The sequence below is a fragment of the Pongo abelii genome, chromosome 6, assembly GCF_028885655.2.
Source record: "Pongo abelii isolate AG06213 chromosome 6, NHGRI_mPonAbe1-v2.0_pri, whole genome shotgun sequence".
In the NCBI taxonomy this organism is placed as follows: Eukaryota; Metazoa; Chordata; class Mammalia; order Primates; family Hominidae; genus Pongo; species Pongo abelii.
In genome coordinates, this window is record NC_071991.2 from 91,441,492 (window position 1) to 91,455,931 (window position 14,440).

The 14,440-nt window shown below is 33.6% G+C and overlaps 1 protein-coding gene across 2 annotated transcripts in view; it reads left to right on the plus strand.

The window, feature by feature from the left end:
- Positions 1-14,440, plus strand: part of SEMA3D (semaphorin 3D) — a 192,076-nt gene that overhangs the window by 127,964 nt on the left and 49,672 nt on the right. For both annotated transcript variants that reach the window (XM_024250396.3, XM_009243069.4), the window contains one exon: positions 5,175-5,317. In XM_024250396.3, coding sequence (XP_024106164.1) covers positions 5,175-5,317 — 143 coding nt within the window. The remainder of the gene's footprint in view (positions 1-5,174; positions 5,318-14,440) is intronic.

Below are 14,440 nucleotides of genomic sequence, written 5' to 3' on the forward strand. Positions count from 1 at the left end.
AACTAGGGTGTTTACTCAAATGCAGTTGAGCTTTTGTTACAATTTTAGGATAAAACTAAGAAGTGTGACCACTTGGAAGATGGAAGCGAACAATAACGCCTCAGATGCATGCAGATGTTTTTGTTTTCTTTCTTGGAATAGATGAGAACTTTTGTTTTAAATTTTCTTTTTTAGCATATGGAGACAGTTTTCATTTGAAGTTTCTCTTGGGGTGATCTGTTGTCTGTAAACTCTCCTTCCACATGAAAGGAGAACATTAAAAAATGATAATAGGAAAATGAGACTATAAGAAGTAATAAAAGGAAGTTAGGAACTTACTATCTATTAAATAATGATAGTATGCTCATCTGGGTGAAAAGAGGTTCATAGGGAGAAAGGGAAGTAGTGTGTGCTGCAGGCCACATGAGTTTATGCCATTTTCTTTTGGCAGTGCCTCTTGGTGTCATGCTAGAAGTTCATCTGAAAATGCATGATTTCAAGCTGCATTCCTACTAGGGCATGTACTCAAATGCCAAATGGAGAAAATGTGCTATAATGAAGCCCAGGTGCCTAATGGTATAATTTTAAGTTGTTTAATTCATCAAGTATGCACTGATTAAATGATACCTATTTTTACCCAAATTTGGCAGCAAATCAGGAAAGAGTTTCTGTCATAAAATACTAACATCAGAGTTCTAAGTCCGGACCTCAACAGAATCTCCAAGAAAGAAACTCTGTTCTTGCAACTTGTATTTATTTTTAACTCTCAAGTATGCTTACTATTTAAATCACAGAATAAAGCACTACTTGACACTAACTCTTTTTCTCATAATTAGATTTCTTTATACAACAAACATTTAGCTTTAACACCTCCAGTATTCCCCTGCAAAACATTTTTTACAGTACTTGCAAGAGAGCCAATATTTAAGAGAGAGTTCAATAAAATCAATAATGACTGAATAAACAGAATAAGACTGTCTATGGCATATATCAGTTGAAAGGTAAAATAAATATCACTTGGAAAAATATCCATGCTCTTTCCTCCTCCCACCTCATTGATGTCATACTGAAATTTCTGAAATGTAGACTAGTATCATAGCCTACCTATTGGCCATTTCAAATAGCCATACCTGTCAACACTTGGTTGATGTTTTTCATATCTGAAGTGGGTTTTCCTATGCATTTCTGCAATATGACAATGAATTGCCATATTTATTTTTACTCCTTTTACACTTCTTTTATCATTCTGTTCTATTTTATTATTCTGCTCTTTTTTCTTTTAATCGAACTCTGTAAACAAGTGAACAGCAATCAGCTCATGGAACCCTTTCTCCCATTTGAGTGATTGAGGAAAGCTTTATAAGCAACTCTCTCCTTTATATTGGTATTCCTTTTAACTGTTAGGCTTTTCTGTTTCGAATCACTGAGTTCTCATTTTCTCTCTAGAGAGAAGATTCTATACACTTTGTACCACTATGTTATTTTTTAAATTATAAATTCAATTCAATCATTTTGTAGGTTTGACAGGACACTAAAATTTCAAGGGACTTCATGTTGCATGTGTAATTTCTACATTAATTATATGCAAGCACTACAATAAATTCTACTCATGTTAATACCGATGTAATCCCACATATTTGTGAAGATAAATATATCCAATCATTTCCTATAATTTCTGCATAGTTTCAGTTTTATATATTTTTCCCATTCAAATTACTGAAGAATTTATTATTAATTCCCCACGCCCCCTATCCATCCATACATACAACTATATTATTGACCTTGAGTTAATGAGTTTAAATGTATCTTTTTCCCATCCCATATATAGATAGGGTTTTATTTATTTTTGTATTTGTATATGTTTAAAATACACATGGAGTTCAGCTAGAGAATTCCATCCAGTTTGGCAGCACTGGATTTAAGCATCTGTAAATTCAAAAAGTTCTAAAGATTATTATTCATCCCTGGTCTGTGTTTGTGGGAGCCCACAGTTGGTTGTTTTTCTCTGTTCATTGTTGTAATATCATTTCAAGTCAGTGGAAAAATCATGGCTACGCATTCTCTTTAGCCATGTCTTGACCATTTGTCAATATGTCCTTAATCCTGATTATACTTGGTTTGATATAGAGTGTCAGTTCTTATTCATTCTTGTATTATTTAATTCAAATAGTTTTCTTTTTCTGCGCTAAGTTCCTTGAATATAATAGTAATGAAATACATTATTTCTCTGTTTTCTTGAATTTCAGAAACCCGAATCTCACATTTGTAGAACAATTTGATCCCACAAAGAGTTGCTTTTTTTTTTTTTTTTTTTTTTTTGAGATGGAGTCTCGCTCTGTCGCCCAGGCTGGAGTGCAGTGGCGCAATCTTGGCTCACTGCAAGCTCTGCCTCCCTGGTTCAGGCCATTCTCCTGCCTCAGCCTCCCGAGTAGCTGGGACTACAGGCACCTGCCACCACGCTCAGCTAATTTTTTTGTATTTTTAGTAGAGACGGGCTTTCACCGTTTTGGCCAGGATGGTCTCTATCTCTTTACCTCGTGATCCGCCGGCCTCGGCCTCCCAAAGTGCTGGGATTACAGGCGTGAGCCACACCAAAAGTTGCTTTTTAAAAGAAAACATGTTTAAATAAAAAATCTGAAGTGTTGGTTTGCGATTTAAAAAAAAAAAAGATTTTTACTTTGCTCAGTGATCAAAACCAAGTGTTTGTGATTTACTAACAATTTGAAAGAGGGCCGGGGCGGGGGTTGGGAGAGACATTGAGTGGAATTTTTAATGGGCCTTGCCAATTTGAGATTAATTAGAAAAAAAAAATTAAATACTTTATGTGGTTTTCTAAAATTTTATTTTTATATATTTTTGAAAAACCATACCAAAGTGAGATTATCAAGAATATAAAAATCCATTGAAGCTCTAAATTACCGACAAAACAAACAAAACAAAACAGGCAAATAATATAGAATAAGAAGAAAGTTCATGAATGTATTTCCTTCCTTTCTTTTCCTTTCAAAGCTTTGCATTAAAGCAAAGAAGAGATTGGATGGGAGACACAGGGCCAACCCAGAGAGGCTGGGACGATATTGACTGAATATCCATCACTCGGAATCCAACGTTAACTTTTTATTTATTTATTTTTTGAGACGGAGTCTCTCTCTGTCGCCCAGGCTGGAGTGCCCTGGTGTGATCTCGCCTCTCTGCAACCTTTGCCTTCTGGGTTCAAGGGATTCTCGTGCCTCAGCCTCCCAAATAGCTGGGATTACAGATGTGCACCACCATGCCCAGCTAACTTTTGTATTTTTAGTAGACAGGGTTTCACCATATTGGCCAGGCTGTTCTCAAACTACTGACCTCAAGTGATCCACCACCTCAGCCTCCCAAAGGGAGTTATAAGCATTGAGCCACCACACCCAGCCCCAACATTAACTTTTGTCTATTGAAGAAGGCTACTGTGAAGCTTTATTGGGATATTGGCCAATTGCTGTACATTTGCAGGAGAGTGATTTTCATAACACCTGGGGCACACAGCAATCAGAGCTCTAGGCAAAACTCTAGAAAAGGCAATATTGATCTTTTTCACCTCCCGCCAATTTATTTTTCTTTTAAAACTTTTTGGCTTCTCTTTTCTCTTGCTTCTACTTCTTAAAAAGTCAGTGCTCGGTGCTTCTTTCCAGGTGCCACATATTTTCTAATTAAAGTCTTTCCTTCATTTCTCAATAACCATACTCTCTGTCTTCTTTGCTTTAATCGAATTATTTCTGAACTGGTATCATCCTATTACGCATCTGTTACCTGGTTAATTCACAATTATTTAAAATCAAGACTTAAAATGCCGAATACCTCTTAAACAAGGATTTAGAAACCCAAATAAATTTGTCAGTGATACAGTGAAAAGAGGTTTATCATATTGCTAACATTTTTACACTGTACATATATTATGGCCATCTTTCCAGGTCAGTACTTATAGATCTACTAAATTTTTAATAATGACATATTATTTTTACAAGTACATAGATGTACTCAATTTTCTATTAACCCCTGTATATTGTCATCATAATGATAATGCTTATCAGCCCCATAACTATCTTAATAATAATCACATTTATTAAACACTCATTATATAATCAGCCTTTGCCTGATGCTAAGTGCTATACATATATATATGCTGTATATATATGCTATATAAATTTCAGTATGACTTCAATGAGGTGGGAGGAGGAAAAAGCATGGATATTTTTCCGAGTGCTATTTATTTTACCTTTCAACTAATATATACCATAAATAGCCTTATTCTGTTTATTCAGTCATTGATTTTATAGAACTCTTTCATAAATATTGGCTTTTGAACTGTAAAAAATTGTTTTGGAGGGGAATACTGGAGGTGTTAAAGCTAAATGTTTGTTGTATAAAGAAATTTAATGCTATATATATGCTATATATATAAAATGTTATATATGTAAATGCTATATGTATAGCATATATACACATATAAAAAGGAATTTAATGCTTATATATGCTATATGTATATAAATGCTATATATACACACATATAAATCCACTTGATAATAATATAAATTATCTTATTAGGTAGATGACATTGGTAGTCTTATATTACATATGAGTAAATTGAGTCATTGAAAGATAAATAATATGTCAAAGGTCACCATTCCAGTAAGTGGCAGAGAAAAGATATAAATTCAGGAAGTTTATCTAGAGCCTATACTGCTATATTGAACTTGAACCAAACACTACTGGTTGTTTCCATTTTTATACCCCTAGGGCAATTACACAAAATTCATCAAAGTATTAATATATCACAGTATGTCAAAATCAGTGCTAGATTTTTACTATTTCCTAAGCCCTTTATGAAAGACATGGTGGTTTAAATCTCCATTATATAGAAAGAGAATATACAATGATAGCATCTCCATATCTGAAAAGATCTACAAGTAATTTAGTCTAGTCATGTTCTCACCTGCTCTCTGGAATTCCTGGAGAACTTGTTCAGTACCTCTTTATGCTGATACATATTTCTACATTGTATCATCTTCATTTGTATACACATCTCATTTCCCACATCTGGCTTATAGTTCATTTTTTAAAAATTCTACTGCTAATTGCGTTTATGTGGAAATATCATCAAACTATGATGACTGGATTGTTTCAGTATCTTAATTTATAGCTTCTTTTCTTTCAAACAGGAGCAAAATTTATTGGAACTTTCTCCATACCAGACACCTACAATCCAGATGATGATAAAATATATTTCTTCTTTCGTGAATCATCTCAAGAAGGCAGTACCTCTGATAAAACCATCCTTTCTCGAGTTGGAAGAGTTTGTAAGGCAAGATATATTTATATATTTTACTTAAAACATATATATATGAAAAAACCTTTGGCAAGGTTTAAGCCAAAGTTAATGCCTGTTATTCATAAATGGTATGATTCATACTACCCTAGATGTGTAATTTTTGAGATCCAAATGTAAAAAAAAAAAAAGAAAAAGAAAAGAAAAGAAAAAGAAGAAAAGAAAGAAAAAGAAAAGAGTTCACATTTTTCAAACATTACAGTTTATTTTTCCAACAGTGCCTGAACTGTTGCCTTGGTGTAAGTTACACATCTTTGGCAGCTTATTTCTTTTATTGAAGGACTATTCTTTTGCCACTGATTGCTATTCCCAGTAACATCATTGCATTGTCCTGATCCCTGGAGCTTAAAATGTTTTTATATAATGTTAAATAATCTGAATGAAATTAACTTAACGTAATCCCTAGAGTAATTTAAGCATCATCAGATGTATATTCTATATTTTCATCATCACGCACATCACACGTGTAAAATTATATATCACTACATGTATCAAATCAGTTGAAATTTTATTATATTATTACTCTATTAAATATTTTCTAGACCTGTAATCTAGATTAGGTTCTGAGAGAAAATGAGGTAAGGAGGAAAAAACAAATAACCACAATGCAAAATATTTATTGTGAAGAATACTGCAATGAGTTTTTAATCTTGCCATTTTATTTAAATTATAAATAAACACAGATACTCTATGAGAGGCTTCCATTTTCTGCCATCAAAGCTCTCGTTTGACTGAATACAAGCTTTATGGAATAATATTGCTACTAGAATCATATTTTGACTTCAGTATATTATTTTTCTGCTTAGATGTGTCTCCACTGAAATAACTTTTCTTAAATAGACACCTTTAGCATCAACTCAGTTATTAAGGGGAAGAGCTGTTAATAAATACTCTCAGCAGGAAGCTTTCTTTTGTCTTGTACAAACTTTTCATTTTCTTCTATCTGAACCTATCACGTTTTTGTTTCAATCTGTACCCTCAGGCTTCTGAACACTTTCAGGGAGAGAAATACAAACCGTCATTGCACTTAAAAGTGCTAATGAAAACATGGCTTTTGAATGAGGCCAACTTGTGAGCCCAGATCATTCTTTACCTAGTGTCCTAGCCAATAATGCTGTCTCCCACTGATCCCCTCACCCCCAGGGGACAGACTCTCTAAAAAGCATTCTCATTCTTTCAGACTCTAAGAATCCACAGTAATTTCTCTTGAAGCCTCTTGCCTAGAGATGAATGCCTGTTGTTTGGAGTAGTCCTAATGTGTTAGTGTATTGAAGCATGCCTTATAGCAACAGTATCCTGACCCTGAAAAGCTGTGTTGTGGATTGACATTATTTGTATAATTGAGCTATGTTAAATAAAGAATAAGGGATTTACAATCAATTAAATGAATTTCAAGAGTCACTTTCTGATGAACACATATAGCAAGTAAGTATATATTTTGTGCACCAGTTCAATGCTTATTTCTTGATAAATATAATCCATTTAATAGAAATGTATTTATAACAAAGTAATGTCTTACCCTAGTGTAAATATACTGAAAGTTAATCTCAGAGTGTATTAAAGAAAAATCTAGTTGTCCCATATATAAATTCCTATATTAAAATTATAACCTATTCTCTAAACATCAACAATGTAATATTTTATTTATAGTATGAAAAAACACCTAGAGAACTGGAAAGGCAGAGAAAATTGTCATAAATGAGTTTTCTCATCACACACACACAACACATACACACACACAAAACCTCGGAGGCCACACAGCAAGATTCTGTCACGCTATTGTTCTTGGTTAAAAAGCTAACAAATTGTGAGATCAAAAAAGAATATATGATGGATGAATTTACTTTAAAAAAATAGAGGTTCTTCATTAATTAGTGTATCTCTACTCAATCACATTTTTAAATGAGCACATCTTCAGAATTTCTTGCTATACGTATGATCCATTGGTCAAATGTCTACAATATTTTGGTTCTAAATGCTTTCTTTGCAGTTTCTTGGTTGCATCACATGCTACCCATGTTTCTAACTTAATAATCAAAGATTAAGTTGTGGCAAAAAGTGGACACTTTCAAGTGGAGATTTCACTGACGACATGAAAAATGACTTAAAATCTTTATTTAAAATGTGACAAGATGGCCTACAAAACAATAACAACTTTAGCAATAATATAAAAAGACCTCAGCATCATTGTTGCTGTGATCTTATTTTCACATGAAAAAGATTATTTTGACATTATTTAAAACTTATTATTCCTTTCTGTTATTTCTTCTCCCCAGCATCATTATAATACTGTTTTTTTCTTTTGACAAATAATAACAGAATGCACATCTATGCTATGAAACAAAATTGAGTTCAGTAGATACAAGAAAAGATCTAAGAAGCAACAGATCATGTTAGAGGAAACTAAGAGTAAACTGTGTATGCTTCACTGAGTTTTACAAAGATTTTTTAGTAACATGAGAGTCCTTTATTCTATTTGTTCCACCAGCATATTCCCACAGAACATATTTGGAAATACTCAGGTTTTGTTGTTCTTGCTGTTATAGTTCATTTGTTCTCATTTTTCACTGAATACGTTAGCACAGTAAAGAACTGCTGACAATTTAAGAGCTCCCTTCATCTTCAGCTGCTAACTGAAAAACAATTGTTTTATTGACTTGTAAAACTAGTTTTACTGACCTGTCAAAGATAATACTATTAGACTAAGTAGTATACTGTGATTGGTGGGGAACAGATTTTGGCAATAGAGAAACATTATATAAAAATGGGTGAAGGATTATTCGCAGAACAAGGGTGAATCTTCTCAATTTTGTAACTCTTTTGTTTATTATTTTATCATCTAATTATTTCAACAACAGCAACAAAATATAAAATAATTTCTGTGCAAAATGCACTATACTAGGCAATTAGTGTAGATAATCAACCACTGTCTCTTTTCTTTCAAAGCTTTTAGTATAGTGAGGGCAATAGACATATCAACAAATAATCATAATGTGATGTGATAGAGTTATGAGCTAAGAACTCTAGGGATTTGGTGAAGCCCAAAAACATTGTATGAAGGAAGTGGTGCTTTAGTTGAGTTATATGAGGAAGTGGGACTACACTAAGGAATGGAGGCCAGGCATTTCAGGCAGCGTTGTGACAGTTGTTTTTGTTTGTTTGTTTGTTTTTCGTTTTTGTTTTGGTTTTGGTTTTGGTTTTATTTTTTGTTTATAGAAGAGTGAAATCTTGTTGTAACTGGAATTCAAGGGATGTGTCTGGGGAGCAATGACTTTTGAGATTAGAGTGGTAAGTTGGTTGATAAGAAGTCTTGTTTCCATGTTAGTGAGTGTGAACTCTATCCTGTAGTCAATGAGGGATTATAAAATGTTTTAAGCAGAGAAGTGACAAGATAGGTAAATATAGTTAGCAGCAATTTGAAGAATGTATCTGGATCGAGAAATATTTGTGACTGGGAGAACTGTTAAGTTGTTCCCTAAAGATAACAGGAACAAAGAGATAAGCACTAAGAGTAAGTTCAAGAGATAGTTCAGATAGAAAGTATATGTAGATGTATATGTAGATTTCTATAAAGTCCTCACTTTATTACTGCTCTTTTCTTATTTGCCTGGTATACATAGGGCTGACCAATAGAGCATTCTTGTAATGACGGTAATGTTGTACACCTGCACTATCCAATACAATAGCCATGTAGATGTTAGTGTTCAAATATGACTGGCATGACTCATGAGCTAAATTTTTAATGCATTTTAATTCTCTTGCTCCTATCATAGAGATTTTGACACCCACCCTGTAGACAAGTACCCTTTTATTCTTGGGAACTGTGATTCCTGGAAGATACAACATGGACCAGGAACATGTGCAAAGAGATATATTTTGATATGAGATGGTAAATAACAAAAAAAAATTATGAGCACAGATTTTTATATTTGGATATGAAGAACTTGATGTGGTTCTGAGATATGGGGGCACAATAGCCAGTTGAAAATATAACCTGAGGTTCAGTAGTCTCTGGACTCATAAATTTGAAAATCACCAGTATATTGGCGGATCTTGAAGTTATGGAAATGCCTGACATTGCTCAGGAAGATTTGTAGTGCAAGATCAAATGGCAAGGATAGAATCCAAAGGGACAATGACATTTAGGAAATAGAAGAGAAAAGTGTCTGCAAAGGCAATTGAGAGGAAACGGTGTCATTTCTGAGTGGAAAAACTGGAGAAGAGTGTTGTCACAAGTCAGGGGAAAAGATTGCTTCAAGAAGAAAGCAGTTGTCAAAAATGTCGCTTATCAAAAAGGGTCAGGTAAGATTATGATTAAAGACTAGGTATTAGATTTTGCCGTAAGGATATCATCAATGACCTTTGCCTGGATGATATGAATGTTCAACTTAAAATCAGATCTAGGCTTACATTTTGCTCTACTTCTCATTCTTTCAGTTTCTTAACCTAAAAATTGAGGGCACCAGGCACCTATTGCTTCCATGACTATTTTACCAAGCAAATGTAAGGCTTTAATAAGATCATATGAATTTGGATGTGACAGATAACTGAGAAAGGTACCAAAAACAAGGGTAACTTAGATATCTAAGTTTACAAGCATGTAACAATTTACTGTAAGAGATTGACATGTAAATAATGTAAATATCTGGTCACACTACAGTGAATTTAATCCCAACAATCACACATATGCACACATGCATGTGCACACATACACACACATCATACATACATTTGGAGACAGATCAGCGTACCTGTGCTTAGGAGTGGAAGAATTTGGTGTTGATGGTAGTGGTGTGTGTATTTTGCGGTGTTAGGGGCAGGTTAGTTACCAAAGGTGATCAAAGAGATATGTCATTTTATTAGTTTTAAAGGCTGAAGTTACCATTATTATTTTTCTTTATCTTTAGGAGAATTTGTGCTTTGAAGATTGATCTTATTTCTGAACATAGTCAAAGTAATTTGGAGCTGTATTTGAAGAAAGTTGCATAAATGATTTGAACAATGCAAATTCTGGTCAAGAGATATCAATGAAGAGAGACACAATAAATAAACTGACTTAAAAGATAATTTTACTTGGCAATATTGATCAATGAGAGCCTGAGGAGAATAAGTACCTTCATCCACAGAATATCTTTTAAACTTAATATGTTTATAATTGTACATGGTAGAGCACATTTCCTAATGAATTATTTTTAGCAGTGTTCCTAATTTCCAGTCAAACTACTTACTCTATTTTTCCAATAAATTGTTTAACCTTGAAGGATTTCTAAAGTCCTTGTCAAGCTCTACAATTCTTTCATTTTGTGAAACAGTCAATATTTTGAAGCACGAAATGGTGCAACTTACACCCCAAAGAACTGCTCTCATAGATGGTAAATAACAGATCTTCGTGATGAGCTATTAAATGCTAATTGAATGAATAGGCAAAACCACAGGAAATAAACCCACTGAAAAGATTTGTGTCTATTTACTTTGCAAGTTAGTACTTTCAAAATACATTATTTATGTCTGTGTGATGTTTATTACCCTGTGTGTGTGTGTGTGTGTGTGTGTGTGTGTGTGTTTGTGTGTGTGTGTTTCCCTTCAAGACCCACCTTTTAAGTCAATGGGTGGAAATACTAGCTCTTTCAGTGACACTTGCTTGCAATTTTTCACCTCAAGGCTGTTTTGCATTACTTTTGAATTCTATTCATTTTTGGAAGAGCTGCCCATTATACTTACGTGAGTCTACTCCAGATTCCATCTGTAGGTTATGCCAGTTCTCTTTTTTGTTTTGCAGTATTTCCTTTCCTCATGCCAGGAATTCAGTTTGGATGGCCCTTTCACATAACTTGCCTGGGGGTCTCATTAATAGCCCTTTGCTTCAATTCTACTTGCATTGTCTATTTTGATATATGGTCCTATTTGGACAATTACTGCCTTTGAAGATTTGTGTTTTTAGGCCGATGACACTTTCCGTATTTATTGATCTCTGTTGAGCTGTGGTTTTTGTGCTTACTTTCAGCATGTCACTTACAACCTAAATGAGAGATTTAGTGCCCACGAGTTACAGATGTGCTTTTGCTTCACTTCCATCTGTTTTCCTGTCTGAGAAATTCCTAGGAAGGGGTTTATACTGTTTGCTACAGCTTTTTTTTTTTTTTTAATTGAATGAACTCTGATTCTACCTGAAAAGGACTGCTTAACATTCTTAGATTTACCTAATTGAATGTGCTAAATCTTAGAAACTGAGTTGTTTAGGATAGTGTATTACACCAGTCCTGTATTTCCAATAATTTTTATGAGTTTCTGAAGTAGTTAGAAAAACATGTTCTCCACTTGTATTTGCTTAGTCATTAACGGCAAATCACAAATAGTTGTCTCTAAATACTAGGTGTATTTTTCAGAAAAAAAAAAAAATTGCCTTGAAAGCCTCTATAGAATTTATCCCTTAAAAGTTAGTGTGTTTAATACCTGCCACAAAATTTTTTGTTGTTGTTGTTTTTTCTCCTCTACCCTTTGCCTTAGATGTTTGAGTTTGTATATTTTTATTTCATCTAAAGTATTTCAAGATTATTAGTAAGTGAGGTAAAGGACTCTATGTTATTATATGTCAAGAATTTTGGGGGGACTCCTAAGTATCAGAAGTGGGAAAAAAAACTTTTGAAAACAGTAAAGAGCAAGTGCCAATAGACCTTCCTCTGGTAAAGAGAAACGGTATCCATAAATTTCTCTTTAGGTTAAAAAATGCTTATAATTTCAGTTGCCAAAGAAAATAAGTGAAGAGATATTTGTTTCTACATGTTATATTTCTACGTGTTTTATGTTACACAGTTGTTTCTACATTTGTTTCTACAACTTAACTTACCTGAGTTGACTGCCAAATATAGTTATGTGAAAACTCTCAACCGTATTTTTAAAATTCATATTATTATTTTTGCCTTTATTTTTTAGTGGTCAGACCCTTTTTTAAAAATCCCAATGAACCAGGTACATGAAACGTAGTTATGGCATTGCAACTATTGCAAAAGAAAACCCACAGGCTAAAAAGGGTAGTTCAACATAGTTTGTTTCATTTGATTTAATGAGCATAACTTCACTATCTTCCATTAGTTCACTTAATGTATCTAAATATACTCATTTAAGATCTTCACAATAGAGTAATATAGTTCAATATAAGGCACACACTTCTAATGAGTCTCTTGGGGGCTTATGCCAGGTTTCACTTTTTGTTTCTACCATGTCATGGTCATAGTTTCAAACTTCTGTTAATAGGCCACCCTGAGTTTGGATTATCCTTATCATTATTATTTATTTATGCAGCCCCATGCAGATCATTTGTACTAAGTTTTCAAAGAAAGATTCTACAATCTGTCTCTAGAAATAACCCACTGAAGATTGAGACAACACAGATAGATGTAGATTGGACAGTTGCTGTGGGTTCTATTATAAATGACAAATCAAGAAAAGAATATGAATGATGGATTGAAATACAACAGGCATTAAATCGAAAAGACAAAAGTATTAAATTTCCCTAATCTTATTTGTTGAATTTGTAAAAATGGCCAACAGAAAGCCTGTGTGTTTACCTCAGTGTTAGTTTGGGTAATGGAGTAGGTTTTTATTAATTTATAATACTGTAGTATTTATATCCCACTTCAAAAGAAGGTGAGTAGTATTAATTCAAACTAAAATCTATAAGCATAAGTGTTATTAATGGGTAGAACAGGGAGTGGGGCACGCAAAGGATGCATATATCTTGGTTTCAAAGTGTCTGAGAATTTCATTCTCTTGCTTGCACAAAGATACAGAAGAGCAGTATTAGGCAAAAGAACTAAATGTTAAGCAAAGAATAATTTATAACCTCTAACTCCAGCATCAACTATTTTTTAAAGTTCTTAAACTTTGTCATTATCCAGTTTCTATTGATTTGAAACTGGTGTCCTTCAACTTAAACTCATTAATAGGGTTACAAATCTCTGCATACAAATTAGTAGCTTAACAAAATACTTGTTTTCAAATGTCTTGGAGAGTAAACTGATTTTATAAAATCTTCAGGATTTAAGAGCATAGGAGCTGAAAGTCAATTATTACATTTTCCAAAAGCCACTGTTATCTAATATATAGGTTAAAATGACAATGTTTATAAAGTACTGAGGGATCCTTGAAGAGGATGGTATATACAGATAAAATCATGTTTTACAGAGGAACCCAGCATAGTGACCCAAAGGTCAAAAGGCACACTCAATAAAAGTTCATGTGTGACAGCTGCTAGCTACTTTACATGTCTATGTAAGATTTATAAGGGTTTAAGTTTTGCTGGGACAGTAGAAGGAAAATGTAATGCCATATTACCCTGCTTTAGGTCTGATCTGCCTATCAGTAGATGCTATGATTAGAAGATCTTAGTAATTCGTAACATGCAGCCATCATACAATAAAATGACTCAGGTGTACTATATTTTAAAGCTGCTGAAGGATTGTAAATTGTGGTTTGTTTTGTCTTTAATTTTTTTCTTTTTTTAATTAATCATTTTAAATTAAGAAATACTGCAAGCATATAACAAGTACAGGAAAACAGTCACCCTCTGTACTTACCACCCAAATTGAACACATGTGATCAGGCTTGTTTACATATACTTTCTTTGTTACTTTCATCTGCATCTTTGTGTAGAGGGTGTCAAGGCTTTTGGAATACCTAACTACAAAAAGTGAATGATAAATAGTGTAGAGACCCACAGAAGTGCCTGGTGACTAAAAACTGCTGATTTTGACATCTTAACGATAAATCTATTGTGTTAGTGAGATGGTTATATTCTTTAGAACTTCACAAAAATAAGCAAGGAGGTGACAATTTAGTACAAAAGTGGTTACCTCCCTTTCAGCCCTCTTCTGGGCTTAAAGTTCTTAGAGGAGATTGTGTGGATATGCAAACAAATCCAGGGACTGAGAAACTGGTCAACAAAGTCAGCCCAACTGACATTTCCCTACAGAAGAAATACAACTCCTTGTGAATTGAACTTTGCCATCTCAGGTCATGCTTCTGGATGTCTGTAAGAGTTACTATCCAGTCATTAAATGCTTATAATCCATTCCTGAGTGCTATTATCCCAGGAACTAT